The sequence below is a fragment of the Typopeltis vanoorti genome, chromosome 6, assembly GCF_054136105.1.
Source record: "Typopeltis vanoorti isolate ZY-2024b chromosome 6, IOZ_Tvanoo_1.0, whole genome shotgun sequence".
NCBI classification, from domain to species: Eukaryota; Metazoa; Arthropoda; class Arachnida; order Uropygi; family Thelyphonidae; genus Typopeltis; species Typopeltis vanoorti.
Window position 1 is genome coordinate 22,862,882 of NC_143554.1, and position 24,254 is coordinate 22,887,135.

Here is a 24,254-nt window from a genome sequence, read left to right on the forward strand (position 1 = left end):
GTGTTTCATCGTTAGTGGGGAACAAAACTGTTTTTGTATTTTTCACTTCCACTCTTTATTTCTACTTTATTTTTTTTATTTAAATCTTAAATATGCATAGCTTTCACAGTGCTTGCCTCTATTCCTCTTTGCTTGGACTCCACTAGCATTATGCGTGGAAGCAAGATTTTTTATTGATGATGATTCTTTTGATGAATCATAAAACTTGATGAATGATTTCATTATTTTGAATATTTTAAATAGATTTTATTTAAAATATTCACATTTATGTTCAATCCATTCAAGTATGATCTATAACGAAATTACTAGCCACTGGCATTAGAATTAACAAGATAAAATAACTTTAAAGTATAGTGCATGATAAGATATCCGCGACAAATTGCATAAGATATCGAAATGTGTTAAATATATACATGTATCATATTAAATGAGAGAGATTTTGGCTCTACTCTTAATATTTTATTTTATTATGTATTGTCTGAATGACTAGCTATGAGAGGGGGAAATGGCTACAGTCCATAAGTACGAGTGTGTGCGATAGAACTCTAGTGGCTGCTGTGATACTGTCCTTTCCCAATCATTTCATTTCTGTTAAGATTTGGTCGATGAAGCTAGGTTTCGCAACTTTTTTGTGTGTGTGATTTGTGCCATTTATACAAAAGACAAAAGTCTTTTGTATAAATGTTCCAAAGAGAGAGAGAGAGAGAGAGAGCTGCTGTTATGAAAGAATTTAATATTTTTTCCCCTCTCCCAAAGGACTCAATATTAGGCGGTAATGGCATGCTCTGCAAGTCCAGACTTTCCGGTTCATGGAATTTAACATAATCGGGATTTTTTTTCACGACAGTCAGCCGCAGATTTGGCTGAAGTATGATAATCCACAGTAGTAGAGAATATGATAAACACCGCAATAGGCTAAAGGCAGAAGTTTATCATATGCAGAACAAAAAAAAAAAAAAAATCTTTGAATACATGAAGACCAACAGACCTAAGCAATTTGGCTATTCTTTCAGAAATGCCTAAGGAATGATGGTGCGATGAAGACCACTTCCTGGGAGGAAAGTGGCGAAGAAGTCTTGTAGCTGTTAATGACCTCGTTTATTATTATATTATGCGTCACCTTTAAAGAGTCCTAAGATTCATTGCGGGAAGGCACTCCACACAACCCACCGTCTACTCCAGTGGTTCTCAAACTTTTTGAAGTCGGGGCGCATTTAAAATCCTACAAATAATTGTAGGCGCACTATATACAAATTTCTAATAAATATGTTATAATAATTAAGTCAAATATTACAGAAAAAAAAATAATACGATAAAAAATAAATGAAACACACCTTAAGTTTATTCATTCTTGTGTTTATGAGAAACATGAGCCCTATGTATCCTAGCGATTGCTTCAATGTTTGGGCATATATTTGAAAGGCAAACTCTCATTTCCTCGTCAATACATTGAAGAGGTTCCTCTCTTTTGACACTTAATTGTGGTAAGGGTAGAAAATCCTAATTCACATAAATACGATGTTGAAAATTGTAGTAAAATGTTCAAAGCTTTTTTAGATATTGACACATATTCTTCTTTTATAGAAATCCAAAAGGCTTCAAGAGACAATTCCTTATGTTTAATCATCAGTCTACGATCAGTGGATATAGCTGCCAGTTCTTCTTCTTCTGTTAATGTTAAACCAAAATCACTTGAAGTTTCCATAAATGGGTTTCTAATCCAATCGTATTGTTCAGTGTTAAGTGATGGAAAATAAGAACTCAGTTTTTCTTCTAAACCTGTTAAATGTTCAACTATTATTGGAAGTGTTTCATTTATGCAAGTGTTATTACTTACCAATGGAAACATTTCCAAATTACCTTCAACAGCTTTTCTTTTCCAAATTTGTAGTTTTCTCTGAAATACTTTCATTTTGTCAGTGGAGGTGAGAATATTTTCTTCTTTCCCTTACATGCTAGTATTCAAAATATTGAGCTGCTGAAATATATCGGCCAAATACTGTAACCTGGCAATCCAAAATTCGCACCGAAGGAGGTTACAAAAATGTAATTGTTTCATCTCTTCAAAAAACGCAAGAAGTTCTTGTCGTAGCTCGTGTACACGGGTAAGTACTTTCCCCCTTGACAGCCACCTCACCTCAGTGTGTAAAAGCAGCCGTCTGTGTTGTGAATCCATATCGATACAAAGCTTTTCGAATAAACGCGATTTGATAGGTCTTGTTTTAATAAAGTTTACCATCTGAACAACTTGATCTAAAACTTCTCTTAATTTTTCTCCCAATGCTTTTGCCATCAAGGCCTCCCTATGAAGAAAGCAGTGAGTTACGATAATATTCTCATTTTGTTTTTTTACAAAAGATGTAAGACCCTTAACACAGCCTACCATGGAAGGGGCTCCATCTGTACAAATGCCTACACACGACTTCCATGTTAACTGCCATTTGTAAGATAGCTATTCAAAATGTTAAAAACGTCCTCACCTTTTGTAGACACACTTAATTCTTTGCAAAAATGAAACTGATTTACTATTTGATCTTCATTAATAAAACGGACGAATGCTAAGAGTTGCGCCTTGTTGGTAATGTCTGTTGACTCATCAACTTGCAATGCAAAATTTGAATACTGAAGTTTATTACTGCATACATTTTTCTCGATATCAGAATACATTTCTATAATACGCCTGTGAAATGTATCGTTGGACAGAGGAATCTTGCTTACTTTCATTGCTGCTTCATTTCCTAGCATTGTCATGACCATTTTTTTGCATGCAGGCAAAATAAGTGACTCACCTAAAGTATGATCTTTCATATTTTTTGCTATCAGTTCTGAGACTTGATAAGAAGCGATTTGAGCTTTATCAGAAACAGTCATTATACTTTTAAAAGAATTTGCCGCTTTTGTTTGCTGTTCAGACAATCTCTTGAAAAAACTTACAGATTTATCTTGTAAACTAGAGTGTATAGTTTTAAAATTTTACTCAATTTACTAAGAAGCAATGATTCATTTGCCATTTTACATCCACATACTAAACATAGCGGCAAAGGATGATCTTCACTTCCAGTTCAAGTGAAACCAAAGCTTAAATAACTTTCATTATATTTGCGAGTAGGCCGCGATTTTGCTTTCTTACTTGCACTTAACTTTTGCTCACTTCCAGAATCTGATTCTTCAATATCACGCTTCTTTTTGAGAAATCTATCCATTTTGTTTGGGTGTATTTATCTGAAAATAAGTAATATTTTCAGATAAATACACCCAAGAATAAGCACATAACATCCACTTCCAACACTTTTAAAATAAGTAATATACACAACAAGAATAAACCATGTTCTTGTTCTCTTTGCAAGAAAAACCGCTGTTAATTAACATAATAATGATGTGTTGACAAAAAAAGAGCGGTATATCCGTAATGAAAAGGTATAATAGAGTAACTATATTTATTTTTATATCTGGACACATATTTCTCTGGAATATCACTGGGCGCACCCGGAAATCAAACAACGCCACTATATGCACACCACTAGTTAATGACATAATACTCGGTGACGCCAGTAGCCTGGACTTAATGTAATTTACTTCCTGTGATAACAACGCATTAGTAGAACACAGAGTGAGCGCGAAGTACGTAAGTCTTAATAGTGCCAGATTTTTGCCAAGGATGATGATGTAAAAGAGCATGGATGTAAAGTCCAGTATGTGTATTTTATTTCTAAAAACAGAGAACTATAGGTTATCATCTGGCTGACGAAGAAGTAGGTACTGTGGGCCTCCCCCTTGGAGGCCGTTAGTTTCTGTTGAGGGGGGGAGCGTGAAATAATGAAAACAAGTTTAAAATGTTTTAAGACTAAGTCAAATGTTTTAAGACCATGTCAAATGTGTAAGATGCTAAAAATGTAATACAGTATTTGCATTTGATTTTTGCAATATTCGCTGTGTATTTTTGTATCGAATATAATAACAATAAATATTATAATGATATATGTCTATATTACGATTTTTTTTTTCCGATGGGGGCCGTGAAATATTTTAATTTTTCCAAATCGGCCTTTACATCCTTAAGTTTGGGAAGCACTAGTCTAAATGACCACCTTTCTGGCGAATGGCTTCACCGAGTCTTATATCAAGAAGACAGGACGCGGAGAAATATGCTCGTCCGTGGTGAGTAGCAGATTTTGCCAGCTGGCGAGCAGCTGCAGACTACAGGGCAACACTGAATATTTTTTATTTGCTAAAAAATAGCTTTATAAACGAAATCTTTTTTAACTTTAACAGAAATACATGCGTAATATAAAGCGCCATTTCATTAACAAAAATTAATGTAAAAAATTGCATTTTCCAAAAAAAAAAAAAAAAGTTGTTTTTACTGTTCTTTGTATTCTTATTATTTATTGACTACTTCTTGGAAGGGTTCTTACACAAAGGAAATGCTCTCCAAACAACGATATAAAAATGGAAGGGGGATCTTGGGGCGATTACTTTTTTCCTTTTTTTTTCTCTCTCTTGGCGAGTAGGATTCTGTATAATTTGTCCATCCCGAATCATTAACATGTCTCCCAAAGTTGTCTCATCTCATTACTCCTTACGTTAAAGGCATTTCTGAAAGAATAGCCATATTGTTTACATCTGTAAGTGTTCATGTGTTCAAAAAAGATTTCTACCTTTAGCGTTCCCAGGTGTTTATCACATTCCCTGCCATTGTGTATTGTCATACTTCAGCCAAACTGGTAGTCTGCGGCTGTTCATCTTGATGAACACCTCGAATATGTTGAGTTCCATGAGCAGAACAGTCTGAACTTGCAGAACATGCCATCTCCACCGAACATCTAGTCATTTTTTTTTGGGGGGGGGGGACTAAGTTCCTTCATAAAAGCGGCTCTCTCTCTTAGAACATTTATACAAAGAAAGTTGATAAACCTTGCTTCACAGACCAAATCTTAACAGAAATGAAATGAACTGATGGACTGAAGTTATGGAAAATGGTTCTTTTTCATACTTCCAGTTTTTTTTTTCATATTTAAGATATAATATTATATCTCTTGTTTTTAAATTGCCGCTCTATGTCATTTGCATGTAGCTGACGTTTATATTACTAAGTCTTCTGGTTGTCTTTTCTGCCAGTTTAATTTAAAATTTATACTGATGATGGTACTAGAATGAAAATTTTATGATAAATGAAAACAAACTGTCATATAAGTTATTCAGTTTGTATTATTTATATAGTTGGTTAGACAACTCACTTAATTATTATCATCAATCTTCCAAGAGGAAGTCCCCTTAGTGGCAAGAACAACACGAATTATCTATTCCTGTTGTCTTTCAGACTACTTCACGTGTAACTGCAGCACGCATGAAATTTTCATGTTTTTAGACAAAATAGGTACTTTCGGTGAAAGATTGACCCCCACAGTAGAATTAGCTCAGTTCTGAAGTGGTTTCGAGAGTGTTCATGTACGAGGACTGACTAATTTATACTGAAAAGAAAGACGAAATGAGGTTTTCGTATTTGAGCTGGACTAATATTGTGATTCAAAACTGTGAATATTTCATAAACATAAAAGTCGATATCCAAAAACTATGAATATGTTTTTATTATGATTATTATTTTTTGTATATTTTAGTATTAGGAATACTTAAATGTATTAAGTCGCTATTTGGGTATTTATTTTTTACTATACAGAAAATAAAGAAACATTCCCTCCTCGAATTAATACCTTATTCTTAAATGCTCACTATAAATTCTGCCAACTTCCCTAAAACAAAAAAAGTTCAATATAATATAGTCATTTTCGTTTTTTTTTTTTTTTTCATTTTTATTTGTAGTTAAAAAATGATACGTTATTATGATGGATTAGGAAACTGAACTGCGATTCCCTTACTACTTAAATAACTACAATATCTCTGAATAGGAACATAAATAAAGTCTGGGATAATGAATGGATGCAGATTTTAGCAAGGGGTAGATGTTAATATCCTCCATGTTTCATTTAAAGCTATTTCCAGTCCAATTCTTTGTCAGAAAAATGTTGAATTATTAAGTTATTACAAGTTCTCTAAGAATTTTAGTCTGCTTTGATGTCAGTTACTTTCAGATTGACATCTGCATTAACCCCTCGCTTTTGACTTGTGTTAACACCTGTGCTTTCACGATGTAGTCTCATTAAGGATGGTCGTTTGAACAAGAAATCTGCTATTATGAGATGGCCTCGGGCCGATAGCGCCATTAAGGCGTGAAAACAGACTATGCCGACGACGCTAAAGTGGCCAACATTTTCCCGCTTGATCAATCTTTCTCTTCGGACTACGGCAAGTACACGTGTGTGGCCTTCGCGTTCTTTGCGTGCGTCTCACAGTCAGTTGGTGGAGATATCAACCAGGATTCTGAACTGAAGAATAAGGTGTGGAAATAGTTAGGTGAAATATATAAACATTATACTGAAGAAACGTTTGAAGGAAAATAAAGTATGATATGGAATGTAGTATAATATATTAATTTGTTTAGTAAATCATGAACTCACTTCATAGTTACAGCCTAAGTTTTTTATTTATTTATTTATTTTTTATTTTAGGCCATCACGAAACTTCTAATTTGCATCATTCGGAAACTACAGTTATTCCAGAAATGTTAGTTTCATTTTCTCATGTCTTAATTGTTTTTCAATTTGATTTTACTCTTAGCAGCTTTTTTCCCCCTTTATCACTTTCTTTCTCCCAGTAGAGTAGCATAGTGCAGCTTCAAGAATGACGTGATATTTCGAACAAAGGTCTTTTAGTTTGAAAGACCTAGGTTCAAATTCTGTTGAATACGCATTGAATAAGGGCTCTTCACCCGACAGTGAGTTAGCAAGTCTCATACGGTTTTCCCTTCCGAAAACTAGTTTTTCGTTCACAAATCCAAACTGGCTAGAAGAAGACATGCAATTTACACAGAACTATAAGCAACACTCCCCCCCCCCCCCAGGCAAGAGTAGAAAAAAATTGCATTCCCCTCAGTCAGGGCCGGCTTAACACGGTAAGCAGACGATGCGTCGCATCGGGACGCTGAAGTGAGAAGAAAAATAAAATAAAACACATTTTAATATTAGCGTTTATTAAATGTAGATATGAACTAAATATACTGCTACTTTTAATAACATATAGCAAAACTGCAAGTTGTTTTTCGCTGTGTGTAGTATGGAGTGGCGGAAGCACTGGATACGCCGAGCTTTCGCCCTGAGCGTCGCGTTACAGGGGACGCCTTTACACTACCGACTTTTTTTTTTTTTTTTTTTTCTCATGCATTCACCAGTTAGGACGTGAGGCGCGCACGTGTACCCGGCTTAAACTCTATGTTTGTAAATCATCGAATTGTTGATTGCTAAACACACATTGAATGTGTAGTCAATTCACACTGAGGTAAATAGATTCGAAATTTAACCTAAGGCTTTACACATCTAAGAAAAAATTATGTTTTTTAAAGTATTTATTTTTATGTCTCACCAAATTTTTTGTTTAATAGATTTTTTATTTCAGAATGAAACTCCTGAATTATAAATAACTACTCTATCTAATTTTCTACTGGTTTGAAAGTTTTCACAGACGGTATTGAATATCTTCATTTTACCGTTTGATAAAAGAAGTAAAACAATATTGTGTTATCTGCCGAAGCAGATGCTTCTAATTCTGGTTTGTTTTTTTAGCAATAATCTGTTCAGCTATCTGTTGACATTATTCTAAGTTTTAGAAAGTCTATATTTTTCACCATATAAAAACCGTTTACATGTATGCAACAAAAAAGAAAGTTCAATAGTGTTCGTTTTTTTTTTCCCTTAAAAAATTACAAATATGACTTTTACTGCTGTTGGAAGTAACTTTTGTCTTTACAATAATTATTGTCTTAGCAATAATCTTCTTAGCTAGAGGTAAAGGCTAAAAGCTTAGATTACTCTCAATGCTACTGCAACAGAAAGACCACTTCTTTAGAAGTGACACTAAAGAGCTTCAAGCAGTAGTGCATAATACATCAGCAATGTTTTGTTTTGTTTTCAGTTATATCCTAAATAGAAATCTATAGAAATACAGATTTCTATTTAGGATAGATTTCTTTTACAGTCTGATGCAATATTTATGTCAAAATAATTTCTTAATTTACAATAATAGCAATTTCACTTTTTTTATCGAAAATTTAATTTGATGCATTTTTTAAAGTATTTTTATAAAAAGAAAGAGATATTTGAATTTAAAAATATAGGTGCATGTGTTGCATAAGCATTCAGCTTTCGTGTGCGTGTTTGGGGAGGGGGACCCATCTATTCATCCTGCTTATGTTTAAAATAATTTATTTTCAAAACCGTTCACAAGACAATTGTTACAAACGTAAATCGCTTTGGGAGCATACTCATACATTTTAGTGTAAAATTGTAGTAAAAGTATATCTACTTTGCCACCTATCTAAACTAGCGGTCAATGTCTTTCCAAGATATGCAGTGATTTCTTCTTTGTACTAAAAGAAAATACGTAGTATTTTCTTTTTCATTGAGTGGAGATTTCAGAATGAAGTGCGATTTATAATGTACTTTCTATGAGTGTTTTTTGAAAATAAAGTGCACATGATTATTTTCTTGCTATATATATATATATATATATATATATATAGTTTTATGAATATAATTCATAAATATCTAATTTCGCTTTTCACAGTATGTACACTTCACATTTGATATGGTTAAAAATTTTCATATTGTTATCTATAAAGCAAAGTTGTCAAAGCGCCCTTCAGGTAAACTGTGAAGAATTCAGTGAAATTTGATTTTGAACAAAAATAACATAATCTCGAACGTCGACAGCTCGACTTTTTTTCAAAGTTTTTCCAATTTTTTTAAAAAATAATTATCTTGAATTAAGTTCTTCGAGAACAAATAAAATGTATTGTCGACTAAGCGATTACACAAAAAAAGTATAAATGACATTGGTTTTTCTAAGGTAATGCAATAATTAAGTGAAAAAACTATGCAAGGATCTCCTATTTTGTCATGGCACTAAGAATTGTCAAGTAAAAGGATAAACTAAAATAAACTAAAATTTCTATATTTTTAGTCTATCCAATATAACTAAGAGTCGGGTTACCCAGCATAGAACAAGGAACTGCGTTTCATGTCATAGACAACTGAATCGCAGCTATGATCGCGAGATAATCTAGTTAAGGTTTCTCTTCAGTGTGAAGAATTATCGCACCTTCTAATGGAGATGATGGCCAAATTACACATCGTATCCATGTTCTTTCATATGATTAAAGATAGCATGCATCATATCCAGAGTTTGTTGAAGACGTATATAGACGTCCTGGCCAGTTGGGAGGTTAATACTGTATATGCATTTTTCAAAGTTCACAATTTGACATGAAAATATGTATTTTGATTTTTTAACCATTAAATTTTAATTACATTAAAAAAAAAAGAAGTAAGGGGCGCTCAACTTAAAATTGCATCCTGGTGCCAGAACCCCTAGAGATAATCTGGTTAAAATTATGTCTAGGGGCTCTACACTGTCCCCAGTATAGTTTCATAGTAGCTATTATGCAGGGGGAAAAAAAGGAAAAAAGTTGCTATTGTTGGCGTGAAAAGATGTAATAGGTACTTAAGTACTGTATTCTTTTGCTTTCTTTCTTTCTTTCTTTTTTTTTTTTTTTTTACTTTATTCAATTTCTTTAATATAGTCATCAGAAGTTATAAAATTTACGCAGGAATTTTTCCTGCATTACACGTTGTTACTGCCCCGAATTTACAGATAATACGCTGGCCTCCTGCCTTAGTTACTTTGCGGTAATCTCAAAGTCACAGTTGGAAAAGTAGTTGAAAAATAGATATTAAGAGGAATCTTAATATCTATTTTTTCCAATCCTATGGAGCTCTTAATTTAATGAAGTATTCAATATATACTAGTAAACAATATTAACACTGCTAAATAATTAAATAATATATTTAGTGATTATAATTAAAAAACTTTTTTCTTGCATTTTGCTCAGCAAAATTTTCAAAAATTTTATCCAATTTTAAATTTCTTGCTTCATCACATAGTGTGAGGGACTCAGTTGTGCCCAATTTCATACAGAAATAGCAGGGTTTCTTTTTTTTTTCTTTCAATTGAAAAAAAAAAAAAAAAGAAAGAAAGCAGGCCACAGAACATCCCCCCCCCCCACACACAGTTAACAAACAAAAGTGTATTTGTGAGGTACATTAGCGAGGTAGTAATAATAATAAACTAGCCAAAACACAACAAACCATAACAGCCTTAGTTGCTTCGTCAATAATTCTAATCAAATGAAAATAAGCTCTCTCTCTCTCTTTCATATTCTGCATGCTGATTATCTTATTTCATTTATTTGTTTCTCCAAAACAGTGTGCTAAAAAGTCTAGCATAAGCAAAAATTATCAATAATAATAATAATATTAATTCTTAAAATTTAAAATAATTATTATTATTAAAAATTATTAATATTAGCATACATGGAAAACAAAACGCACATCACATGTATAGAATCAGTGTAAAGCAAAGAACTACTGGTAACATGTGGAGTACCACACGAAGCTGTACATTCTCTCATTCTATTTAACATACATACACATGACATTAACCAACTTCCCTTAAAAAGTGATATCTTCCAGGGGCGAATGCTGGTCTTGAAATTCGTGCTTTCTCTTGTTATTATTCAGAGAGTAAGAAGTGTGATTGAAGTCTGATTAGAGGAATAATGAATTACTGACCATTTAAAACTATATATTTAGAAATTTATGTACATTTAATCATACAACTACATCATCATCATGCATATCAAGGATTTAGGCCTAGCATGGCCTGTTCCGGCCTTAGAAGTTATCGTTTAAGAGGACGTCCTGGTTTTCTTTTTCCTAATGGCTTGTACTTTAAAGCATATTTTGGTAATCTTTCTGTTTTTCAAAAAAAAAAAAATATATATATATAAATAAATGTATTTCTATGATTTAATCATACAAATACATTTATTTTTACAAATGATATTCTATCCATTTTTCAATTTAGCTACTTGAATACAAATTCTACCCTACGGTTCTTCTCAGGGCCGCATTTATACTTTTTGAGACCCTAGGCGCAACATCATAATGAGGCCCCAAAAGAACAAGTCTATTTCAGTTAATCAAATTCATACGCTTTTTTTTTTTTTTTTTTAGTTTATTGAAAATAAAAGTCGACATTTCCATAATAACTCATTTTAATAAACTAAAAATAACACAACATTGGTATATTTACATTAAAATAAATAAATAATATATATATATATATAAATCAGTTCAAATTTAAATTAAAAAATAATAATAATAACTAAAAGTTTAGACTTATTCCTTTCTGCTCGAGTAACAGTCTGTACAGGGTCGGCTCTACCGACGGTGTAAGACGTTTATTTACACGGGGCGACAAGTTTTTTTGGGGCGACAAAGTTGGCATAAACTATAAGAAGAATAAGGGAGAAGGGACGGGAAAATATGCTACTACACGAGGCGGCAAAATTCCTAGGGCGCGGCCCTGAGTCTGTAAGATAACGAAAATTATTGAGAAAGTGAGAAACGAACACGTCCAGTAGACGCACTAAAATGTCCCTAACAGTAGCCAAATACACACAGAAATTTATTTTATTTTATTATTATATTTTCACCTTTCTGATTGCAGTACAGATGTTCAAAACATTTTATTCTGATATTGCATGTAGGATGAAACTGTTTTATAAACATTAATTTCCCCAATATTACATAATTTAATGATTTATACTTATCAGGAAATAATATAAATGAAAAAATATACAAAATTTGCTAATTTATAATAATTACAATTTAATTTCGGTATCGCAATATTAAAAGTCCTCTTGTACAATTACTTTGGAAAAATAACGAATTCAAACAAAAAGAGAGTGCACATACGTTATCTTGCAGTATTTTTTTTGTGTGTGGGGGGGTGATAATTTTGGGAGGGGGGGGGGGTTAGCCATTAAAGGCAAATTAATTCTGTTATGAAAATTTTAGAAATAAAGTTTCATTTTGACGCATGCACCTACACATTTTTTCGAAAAATAAACTGTAGAGAAAATATCGCTACTTCAAAACTGCCGCATAATATCGAAATTAGCCGAAAATATGTACATAACCGTTGACTTCATAACTACCGTGTATTTCGATTTGTAGTGAGTGATTAAGGGGAAACCAAGAAAATTGAAATGCAAAAACCTACAGATTACGTTATAAAAATTATGCATTACATGATATGATTCAAGATTTATGTATGACAATTGACATTTATGTCTTTAAGGGTGAAGTTACAGTGAGGGTAAAATTTACGAGCAGTTTGCTCGCCCTGAATGGGCATGGAGATTATGCATCATTATAGGAGGCTAATATAGCTTTTGGTCTTCTATATTTGAATTGTCCGTTGGCTCGTATGCTGCAGCTTGTTGAATCAAATCGTTGGGATGTGTGGACGTCTTTAGGAAAAACTTGGATGCTAAGGGCGTTGTAGAAAAGAGAGAATATAGGGAATATTTGTGTCTCTGTGGAGTTGGTTGTTTCTAACATACCACGGGGCGTTTAGAATCATTCTCAAGCACTTGTTCTGCACTCGCTGTATTTTAATAATGTTAGTATTAGAGGTGTGGCTCCAGGCCGGAGAAGCATAGGTGATTATAGGACGAATCATCATCTGGTATAGTTGCAATTTGATTCTGTTGCTGAGCTTGCTATTTCTATTAAATAGCGGATAGATCTGAGCTATGGCTTTAGATGCTTTTGCGCACGCAGACTTGATGTGTTGGTTGAAAGATAGCTTATTGTCGAGAATCACACCCGGGTAATTTGTTTCTGTCTGCCAGGGGATTTTAGTATTGAATAGTAACACATCTCCTGCAGGAGACATTGGCCTTTTTGAGAAAAGAACGGCTGAGCTTTTCAGGGGGTTGACTTCCAATCTCCACTTGGAGAACCAACCCTTCAGCTTTAGAAGGTTTTCTTGAAGCTTTCTGGTAACGAAGTGGGGTCTGAGAGATCTGGCTAGTATTGCCGTATCATCCGCATACCGGGCCAAAATGGAATTCATCGGATTGTGTGGGATGTCTGACATGTATACAGAAAACAGCAATGGAGCCAGTAGAGATCATCCCTGTGGCACTCCAGCAAAGATAGATATGGCGCTGGGACGATGTAGAACCGTTGTTAACTTGCATTGATCTATTCTGAAGATATGAATGGATTAGATGAACCATTTTTAGTGAGGTACCGGCTGAGATAAGTTTATGCAGGAGTCCAAAATGCCAGATTTTGTCAAATGTTTTGGATAGGTCTAGGAAAACAGCTCCTGTGCACTGGCGCCAGTTGTAGCTGGTGGTGATGTATTCGACAATTCTGTGGATTTGCTGGGTAGTACTATGGTGTTGTCGAAAACCAAACTGTTCTTTAGGGAGGATGTTTAGGTCATTTACTGAGGTTTGGAGTCGTGAGAGGATGGCCTTCTCTGCAACCTTACCCAGATTGGAGATGAGACTGATTGGACGATAATTCTGCAGTAAGTGTGGGTCTTTGCCTGGCTTATGTATAAGAATCAGCCAGTTTCCAGGTGGAAGGAAAATAGTGAAGTCTTAAGATTGCATTTATTATACTGGTCAGGTATTTACGTATGATTCTCTGTAAAGCAAAATTTAAAAGTGCGAACCTTCACGCAATCTGTGAACTAACCTTCGAACTAAGATTATGAATAAAAAAAAGAAAAACTTAATTTGGAACAGATGGAGGCTGTATTCATTTTTAGATTCAGATTTTCATGAATTTATAAAATAATTGTTCGGGTTTAAAAATGGCCTCGCCTACTCCCTATACGGGAACAAAAAGGTGTCAGATTATTTTTTTCTTTGGAGAAAATTAATTATCTTCAATTGAGTTCTGGGAGAATTTTAAAATGCATTGGCGAATAAAATAATATTAGCAAAAAAATTGATAGTGACATTGATCTTCCAAAGTGATGAAGAGAAGAAAGTATGAAAGAATTTCTTATTTTGCGCTGGCATTAAAAACCATAATTATACGATAAAAACAAGCAGCAAAATGAATATAACTCATAGGTATTTAGTCTGATATAACTTAGAATCCGGTTACCGAGCAAATGGCAAGCAACTGCGTTTCTTACTGTAGGCAACTGAACGTAGATAATCTAGTTATCTACGTTCAGTAGATAACTAGATTATCTGCATACGCCAGGTAATCTAGTTGTGTTCTTTTCAGCGGGAAGGATTATTGCCCCTTCTAATGGACATGACGGTCAAACTGCATTTCTTATCCATGTTCTTTCAACAGGTGGACAGAATCTTATCCAGGTTTGCTGGACGTGTATATACGTCCAGCAAAGAAATGGTACGCTTACATACATGAATTTCATGGAATTTAGGAGTTCCTGTTAGTTTTATATTCAAAGGAAAGAACAATGTATTTCAAATGAAAGCGGGAGGCCTCACAAATTTTTCAGCGGCCTCTAGTTTTTATATTATAAATACGCTGTTTTTTTATTGTTCCTTGTGAGGAGTAAGGTTTTAAAATGTGGCCCCCATAGAGAGTGAGGCTCCTAGCTTGCGCCTAATGGTAAATGCGGCCCTGGTTTTTCTTTATGAACTGGTCAATAACATCGTCATAAAAAGTTGGTTGTAACTTAATTTTCCGAAGCAACACGCACACGTGTAAAGCCTGGCTGAAGCTCACTGGCTAGAGCTATGCTGACTGTGTATGGCCTGTGTTTAAACAACAGAGTGAAACGGCTATGCACGCGCATGAAATCACAGTGCTGCTGCGAGGACCTGGAAGCTCCTACAACCGAGCAAGCCAAAGTAGATTTGACTAGATGAGCAAGCATCGGCCTTCGATACACAACGCAAAGCTCAATTATTGCTGCGCAAGCTAAAGACGTCTTCTGTCTACAAAAAATGCATGCATTTATTAACAAATAAATATTACTTCTTTCTCAATTAATGAACTTGCGCAGCAAGCATGAGGAATTCGCCCCTGATATTTTCCAATATGGGACAGTATGGTTTTGTGCAGGGTAGATCATGCCTCAGTAACTTGCTCACGTTTTATAACACAGTGACAGCTGAACTAGATAAGGGTAATGGGTTTACAGTGATTCTACTGGACCTTGCTAAGGCCTTTACCATGATATCACATGAAATTCTAATCAGTCAACTGCAGCATATGGGGATGGATATAGGGTTGGTGGGATGGATAGGAGGATGATTGATGGAGAGATATCAGAGAGTGGTTTATTCAGGAGTAGAGTCCAAAAAACGGCCTGTGATTAGTGGTGTGCCGCAGGGTTCTGTTCCTGGAACACTACTGTTCAATTTGTTCATTAACGATATAGAAAAGGATCTGAGAGGAACTGTTCATTTGTTTGCTGATGATGCAAAGTTGGGTAGAGCAATAGTGAGTGCACAGGATGTCAAAATTTTACTGGATGATTTGGATAGTTTGGAGGACTGGGCTAAGGAGAATGGATGTCAATTTAATGTGGCAAAGCGTAAGGTTATGCATTTTGGTGTGAAAAGATTAGCAGCAGTATTTCACATTGGTGGAACCGTACTCCAGGAGATTGATGAGGCCAGGGATTTGGGAGTGTTGGTGGATAGGGAGTTTAAGTTTAAGGGGCACATCGCAAAAGTGGCTAAATCAACTCATCAAATCACTTGTTGCTGAAAAATACTTTAACAAGCAGAGACAAACAGGTTATTGTTTCTCTGTATCGAGCCTTGATAAGATCCCATCTAGACTACTGTGCCCAGGGTTTCTTCTTGATGGGGAGGAGGTGGAGAGGATCCAGAGACGAGTGACCAAGATGATAGCAAGTCTATGGAATGAACCTTATGAGAACAGGTTGAAGATTTGTGGGTTGCAGAAATTATTTGATAGGCGGAAAAGGGATGATATGATTGAGACATTCGAATTACTGAAGGGGTTCTATAAGATTAATTCAGAAGATATTTTTGAAAATAGGACTGGTGGTGGGAGGACTAGGGGACATCCATGGAAGCTGGGCAAAAGTGTGGTTAGTAAGGGTGTTTTAGCTAGGTTCTTTACGTTTAGAGTGGTGTGTGAGTGGAATGGGCTACCAGAGTCTGTTGTGAGTATCATGAATGTGAATGAGTTAAAGCCGAGGTATGATAGATACTGTGTGAATGTCGAATAGTTGTTCTTAACATGATGTTAGGGCCTCCCTCGATGAGTCTATCGACTCCTTGGAGTTGCCCGTAATAATAATATGCAGACAACTTGCCCATAGTGTCCATTCAACAACACAAATATAGCTTACACAAATATGCAATGTGACGTCAATCTGATCACCAGCTGGGAGACTGAAAACGGCATATACACCCTGAAAAAAAAAAACTTATGATATTGGAAGTTTTTTTCACTTGGTTAGACTATAAATTATATATTTAGTTTAATCCTTTATCCAAGTGTAAGCAAACAAAGTTTGCGCCTGAAGTATCTTCAGGACTGAGGCAACTTGTAGCAAGGTGGACTAAGTTCTCATCAATTTCCTTAGTATCCCATAATGCAAAGCACATCACCTTGCGGACATGTATAATGCTATGCATTATGGGAAGGATTCTGCATTGCTTCAACTTTGGTATCACCTCTGGGTCTGGCTCCCACTGATGAAACCTCACTAAAGGTCGAAACTCACTTAGCCTGGCTGGCCGAGTGGTTAGCGTATCCGCTCTCCAGCCAAAAGGCTGTGGGCATAATGTTTGTGATTGTATTTGGAAATTCTAGTGGTGGTGGTCAGCGGCAGATGGCGTTAGTGTAGTTGTAGCGCAAGTGCCCTCCCTTGATGAGTCTTTGGACTCCCTGGAGGTGTCTAATAATAATAATAATAATATATTATTATTATTATTCTGGACAATAAAATCTGGAAATTAAAATGGAAATCTGGACAATAAAACAAAAAGACAAACAAAGATTAACAACAGCAGAAATGAAGTTTATGAGAAAAACTGCAAAGTATACCATATTTTATCACAAAAGAAATGAAGATATTATGAAAGAATTAAACCAAGAACCAGTAATAGAAAAAATTAAAAAATATAAACATAAATGGATGGTTTATGTTTATATTTTTTCAAACAGAATGAAAACAGAAAGATTACCAAAACAAGCCTTAAAGTACAAGCCATTAGGAAAAAGAAAACCAGGACGTCCTATTAAACGATTCAACGATGACTTCCTTGATACGTATGATGATGATTATTATTATTATCATTATTAAAATATAATAATAAACTAAATATATAATTTATAGTCTAACCAAGTGAAAAAAACTTCCAACATCTTTCTCTAATCCAGAGTAATTTAATAATAAGGTGTGACACCTTTTGGAAACTGGCAAATGAAATATGAGTTCTGCATTGCTTCAACCTTAGTATCGCCTCTGGGTCTGGCTCCCACTGAAGAGACCTCAATAAAGGTCGAAACCAGTCTGGGTAGTGACCCTTCTCATAATGCATAGCATTATACATGTCTGCAAGGAGATGTGCTTTGCATTATACCAACATAGTGAGGACATCATAATGAATTCTGACAATGATGAGTACTTTGACTTGTGTTCTGGAATTCTAGGTTTCTGGAATGTTGAGTATGAAGACAGGTCGAGAAGATGAAATTTGCAGAGTCTAGTGGATAGGAAGAAGAGGAGTGATATGATAGTCATAAAAGTTGGTAAGCGAGTTTTATAGGATTAACATTAAAGAGATTATTCATAAAATGATGGGAGATCAGAAGAATAAGAGGTCAAACCTGGAAGGTGTGAGCAAGGGAGTACGAAGCAGATTTTTGCATGGAGAGTTGTGAATGATTGGAATGCATTGCCTGAGAGTTTGGTGTCTGCAGAGAATTTGAATGTATTTAAGGCATGGTATGATGAGCTGTATGTATGTGTGACAAAGGGACCTCTCACGATGAATCTTTGACTCTATGGCGGTCTTGGGATAATGATAATTTTGTACCTAGGATGACTGAGATAACTAACTTACTTCAAAATTTTGTATTATTAAAAGTATGAGTGTTCCATTTAAGTGATTGTTTTATGTGCATCATACCCATGAAAACTTTAAACCTGTTGTACATTTTAGTACCATACTTGGGCTAAAGGTTAGCAAATGTTGTTCCTTTGTTCCAGAGACCAAACATGATGATTTTTCAAGTCACACTATATACACATAAACAGGGAAATAATCTTAACTGTTTAACTTGAAAACATCTGCCACTAAAGACTTTCACAAACATCCATTGGAATTCAAACCCACAACTGTTCAGAAAGTGAAGACACCATTCACTCATCAACCGCTAACCATAGTAACAATGTCTGTTGATTTGTAAATTTTTGGTTCTTAAGTAGGTCAATTATCATTCTCTGTTTGCAGTTATGTTGTATACATCTCACTGCTAAAAACGTTCGTTATTGTATTTAGTCTTTTTTTTATATCTTGATTATCTGTGAATATAATCTATACTTATTTTAGAGATTAAAAGTTTTTGGAATGAAAAGATAAATTAATAACTGAAGTGTCTTATGTTTATATTGAATTTTGAAGGAAGAAGTCATAATGAGGACTCAGACTGTGAATCTGAACCTGGTATTCCATTAAAACGAAAACAACGACGTTCAAGAACAACTTTTACAGCCGAACAACTGGAAGAACTTGAACGAGCTTTTGAAAGAACTCAGTACCCAGATGTGTATACAAGAGAAGAATTGGCTCAACGTACCAAGCTTACTGAAGCTCGTGTTCAGGTATTACACTTAAAAAATTATATAGTGAATTATGGATATTATTTCTGGGAAAACTCCCATGTTACTCCTCTTAACAAACTATTATATTTATGGCTATTTTGCCTGCTTCAGTTTAGGAATGCCCCTGTTTAAATGTCATTGGCTTTTTACTCACGGATTCTTAGGCCATTGTAGATGTATATTTACCAATAAATATATATAGCATAAAGGAAGAGAAATTTACACATACCTTTTTCTGGGTGTTGTGGCTTTTCTTCTTTCTGCGATGTCCAAACTGCTGTGTGTGTGTGTGTGTGTGTGTGTGTTGGGGGGGGGGTTAGGCAGTGTGGGAGAATTAAAATAGAAATGGTGGTTGGTTGATGGAGAAATATCAGAGAGTGGTTTATTCAGGAGTAGAGTCCACAAGACGGCCTGTAACTAGTGGTGTGCTACACGGATCTGTTCTTGGACCACTGCTGTTTAATTTGTTCATTAATGATATAGGAAAGGATCTGAGAGGAACAGTTCATTTGTTTGCGGATGATGCAAAGTTAGGTAGGGCAATAGTGAATGCAGATGATGTTAAAATTTTGCAGGATGATTTGGATAGATTGGAGGTCTGGACTAAGGAGAATGGATGTCAATTTAATGTGGCAAAATGTAAGGTTATACATTTTGGGGTGAAAAGATTAGCAGCAGTTTACTACATTGGTGGAACTGTACTCCAGGAAATTGATGAGGCACGAGATTTAGGAGTGTTAGTGGATAAGGAGTTGAAGTTTAGGGGCCACATTGCAAAAGTGGTGAAATCAGCACATCAAATCACTTGGTTGCTGAAGAATATGTTGACAAGCATGTTATTGTTCCTCTGTATCGAGCCTTGATAAGACCCCATCTCGACTATACTGTGCCCAGATTTGGTCACCTAGGTTTCTTCTTGATGGGGAGGAGGTTGAGAGGATCCAGAGACGAGTGACCAAGGTGATAGCAGATCTGTGGAATGAACCTTATGAGAACAGGTTGAGGATTTGTGGGTTGCAAAAATTGGTTGATAGGCAGAGGAGGGGAGATATGATTGAGACATTCAAATTACTGAAGGGTTTCTATAAAATTAATTCAGAAGATATTTTTGAGAACAGGGCTGGTTGTGGGAGGACTAGGGGGCATCCATGGAAGCTGGGCAAAAGTGTGGTTAGTAAGGGTGTTTTAGCTGGGTTCTTTACTTTTAGAGTGGTGAATGAGTGGAATGGGCTGCCAGAGTCTGTGGTGGATGCTGTGACAGTGAATGAGTTTAAGGTGAGGTATGATAGATACTGTATGAATGTCGAATAGTTGTGATGAACATGATTTGGGGCCTCCGTCGATGAGTCTAAGTACTCCCTGGAGTTGCCCGTAATAATAATAATATATTACTTTTGTGCTGAATTATATTATTTGGTCCTTAACATAAACTTTATCACTTCTTGGTTAGATACTTGGCATAGATGTGAACAGATCCTATATATTAAAGATCCTATCTGCTCCCCTCCTTTTCTCACAGAAGAGAGAAGAAATTCATTAAGAAATAAAAGTATATTCCCTTGAGGAATGAATTCTCCTCATCCTCCTTTTCCTTTGTGTATTAGGTCCATTTGGCTTTTTATACCACGTACCTTTGTTTATATATAAACCTAATTTTCTGCTGGTGTATATTTTAAGCTTATGTGTTGCTCTAACATCCTTTTAATGAATTATAAAGGATAGAAACTACTAATATCTTTTTAGTGTAACACTGGCATCATTAGATGCTAACACAGTAACGACGAAATCTATATTTATAATGAACATTTATATCAAGTCAAGCACAATTTTGCTGAAATTTTCTCTGAGACAAAAATGTGTAATTGTAACAAATAAATGCTATTTGCTAATAACAAATAAATATTCATCTTTCATAAATATTATTATTGTTATTACATGACAACCAAAGGAGTCCCAAGACTCATCGAGGGGAGGGCACCTACTCTACAACTCTCCATTTCCACCACTCAATCTGCCAATTACAGCGAACCACAACTACCATCTTCATCTACATCAGTACCATCCATCACCATCACTAGTATATTCAGAGACAATCACAAACATCTATTCCCATGGCAGGATTCGAACCCACAGCCTTTTCGCTGGAGAGCAGCACAAACCACTTGGCCAACCAGGCCGGCATTATTATTATCTCAAAACCCCCATGGAGTCAAAGACTCATCTAGGAGGTCCTTTTGTCATACACACAGCTCATCATACCGCACCTTAAACACACTCAAATTCTCTGCAGACACCACACTCTCAGGCAAAGCTTCCAATCATTCACAACTCTGCATGCAAAAAACCTGCTTTTCACTCCTATGCTCGCACCTTCCTTATACAGCTTCCAGGGATGACCTCTGCTTCTCCCATGATTTCCCACCATTTTCTGTAAAACCTCTCTAACATTGATCCTATAACAACCCCTTACTAACTTGTAGGTCTCTATCATATCACCTCTCTTCCTCCTTTCCACTACGCTCTGTAAATTGCATCTTCTCAACCATTCCTCATATTCGACATTCCAGAGATCAGAAACTCGGAAACCCCATCCGCTCTAGTTTGACTATCAACTTATCATGCGATAATCTATCAAAAGCTTTTACAAAATCTAAGTATACTATTGTGTATCCCTCTGCTCTGTCCAAGGAAGCCATCACCTTATTGTAATATTGATGGCTTATAGTATTCTACTTACTATAAGCCATCACTTACTATAGCAAATCCACTGTCCATCAAAGATAATACCATTGTTGTGAACCCAATTCTGGATCCTAGCTTCTCACCAGCTTCTCCAACAACTTATCCACCATACTAGATACACAGACAGCCTTTTTCTGGATATCGCACCCTCATACACAACTTGTTGATACCTATCAGATAGCCAGTCTCCAATCCAATGCACTAATCTAATATCCAACCCCTTCTGCTCTTGTTTGACTGTCAACTTATCATGAGGTACTCTATGAAAAGCCTTTGCGAAATCCAACAAAGCTTCCTTGGACAGAGGAGAAGGATACAGTCACTTTATTGTAATAAGTAAGTAGATTACTAAAACCTGACCTCCGTTTAGCAAATCCATGCTGTCCATCAAAGATAATACCATTAATTATGTAGTGTAATACCTTGTGTGTGTAGTGTTACACCTTTGGGTGTAACACCTTGCATTTATTAATATTAAAACAAAGTTTTAATATTAATTAAAAGTCTGAAAGTCTATTCAAATCTTCCTGTAGAGAACATGAGCACTACTCCTGATTATTCTATCTAACTTTGCATCATCAGCAAACATTTGAAGATCCGGAGTCAGTCCACATGAAATATTGTTAACAAATAAGTTAAACAGTAGGAACTCAAGAACAGAACCCTGAGGTATGCCACTGGTCACCATCCTTTTCTGAGACACAGCCCCACCATATACACAACTTGCTGGTATCGTTCAGAGAGCCAATCTCCTATCCATCTAACAATATATCTTCTGCAGCTTGTACACCAACTAATCATGCAGTAATCTATCGAATGATTTTGCAAAGTCCATGAATATCACTGCATATGATTCTCCCTTATCCAAGATATTCATCACCTTATCATAAAACATAAGCAGGTTGCTAAAACAAGACCTACTCTTCACAAACTCATGCTGAACATCATAGAGAATCTTATGTCTGTCAATCCAATTCTGTATTCTATTTCTAACCAATTTTTCCAGCACTTTGATCACAACTGCTGATATACAGACTGGCCTATAATTGGAAAATTTGTTCTCAAGCCATGCTTGTGCAGAGAGATTATTTTGCCTTCTTTCCACTCCTTAGGAATCTTCCCCACTGCAAGACTTTCATTAAATAACCAGGACAAGGGCATTGCTAACTCTTTTGCACATTCCTTAAAAACATGTGGTGATATGTCATCCATTCCTACAGCCTTATTAACATCTAACCCAAGCAACACTTGATACACCTCTGATTCTTTCACATTTAGTTCTCCTAATTCTTGACTCCTTTCTACATGTTGCACAGCATCATTCACACCATTACGATATACAGTGATGAAGTGTTCATTAAATCATTTGCTATAGTTACTCTGATGCCATAACTATCCATCAGTATCAACCTGCCATAATTATTTTCCCTCTTGCTTGCCAGATAGTACATAGCAGAAAAATCCCCTTGGAATTTTTCTGCTATGTGCTATTCTTTCATTTTTTTGACCATGGTTGTCACTTTTCTGGCCTGCACTTTATATTCTTGATGCATCTGTTCACTGCAACTGTTCTGTACTTCCTCCATGAAAACTTTTTCTGTAACACTGCTTGCTTGATTCATCCATCTCACTTTTACTCTATTTATTTGCTTAACTTTTGGTATACAGTTATGCATTGCTTGTATTTAGATACTGCCTAATCATTTCCCATGCGCTATGAACATCTTTTCTACACAATTTATCAACCCAATGAATTGATGATAGTTGACTATGGAGTTTCTGATAATCAACCACCTTATAGTTCCACATATAGACTTTCTTAATAAAAACTTTTTCCTGTTTGACTACCTTCCAAACCAGTACCTCACAATCACTTTCACCAACAGGTGGAAGTGTCGATATCTCATGTCTTGTCTCATATCTCATATCAGTGTCGATATCTCAGAACCATATCTTGTGAGGATATCACCAAATGTAACACTGCTTCCATCACGTGCCACTTCAGATAGTTATCAGACAGAAACTCAACCAATTCACTCTCCTTGTTAATTTACGCTATCTCTTCTTTCCACTCCACATTATTACAATTAAAATCTCCCATTAAAATCCTCTAACTTTTACTTGCCCAACTAATTTGTCTAAACATTTCACAATCAGTATTTTCCACATTACCTGACCTATAACAACATCCTATTAGATATACTATTCTATTGATCTCAACTTCACACCAAGCAGATCTGAAATTTTCTCACATACTACTATTTTCCACTTTGATCCTTGAAGGACACAATTCCTCTGCTACCATTAACCATACCCCCCCCCTCCCCTTCATCTTCCTATCCTTTTTGGAAAATTCTGTATCTTATCATTTCAAGTCCTGACAGTATATCATCTTCAGTCAACCAAGTTTCACTTATGCCAATTATCAGAAATCAGCCCCTTTATTTCTGATACTCTGTGCATTAGTATACAAGCATAACAGTTTTTCACCTTTTGAGGCATCCCATCAACACAATCACTCTTTACTCTCTTTGATATAGTCAGTACTGTTGACAGGGTGTAGCATAGAGGCAGCCTGTCACACGGTGCAGCTTAATAAGGGTGCTCGTTCAGCCATATTGCTGTAGGTGCCATTGCTATGCTAACACGTAGCATGTGCAGAAAGAAGTTTTTTCAAGCTTAAA

At 35.4% G+C, this 24,254-nt stretch overlaps 1 protein-coding gene across 1 annotated transcript in view; it reads left to right on the top strand.

The window, feature by feature from the left end:
• Positions 1-24,254, top strand: part of LOC150105335 (paired box protein Pax-7-like) — a 186,897-nt gene that overhangs the window by 89,471 nt on the left and 73,172 nt on the right. The window contains exon 5 of the mRNA XM_090393932.1: positions 18,629-18,828. Within this exon, the coding sequence (XP_090250058.1) occupies positions 18,629-18,828 (200 nt within the window). The remainder of the gene's footprint in view (positions 1-18,628; positions 18,829-24,254) is intronic.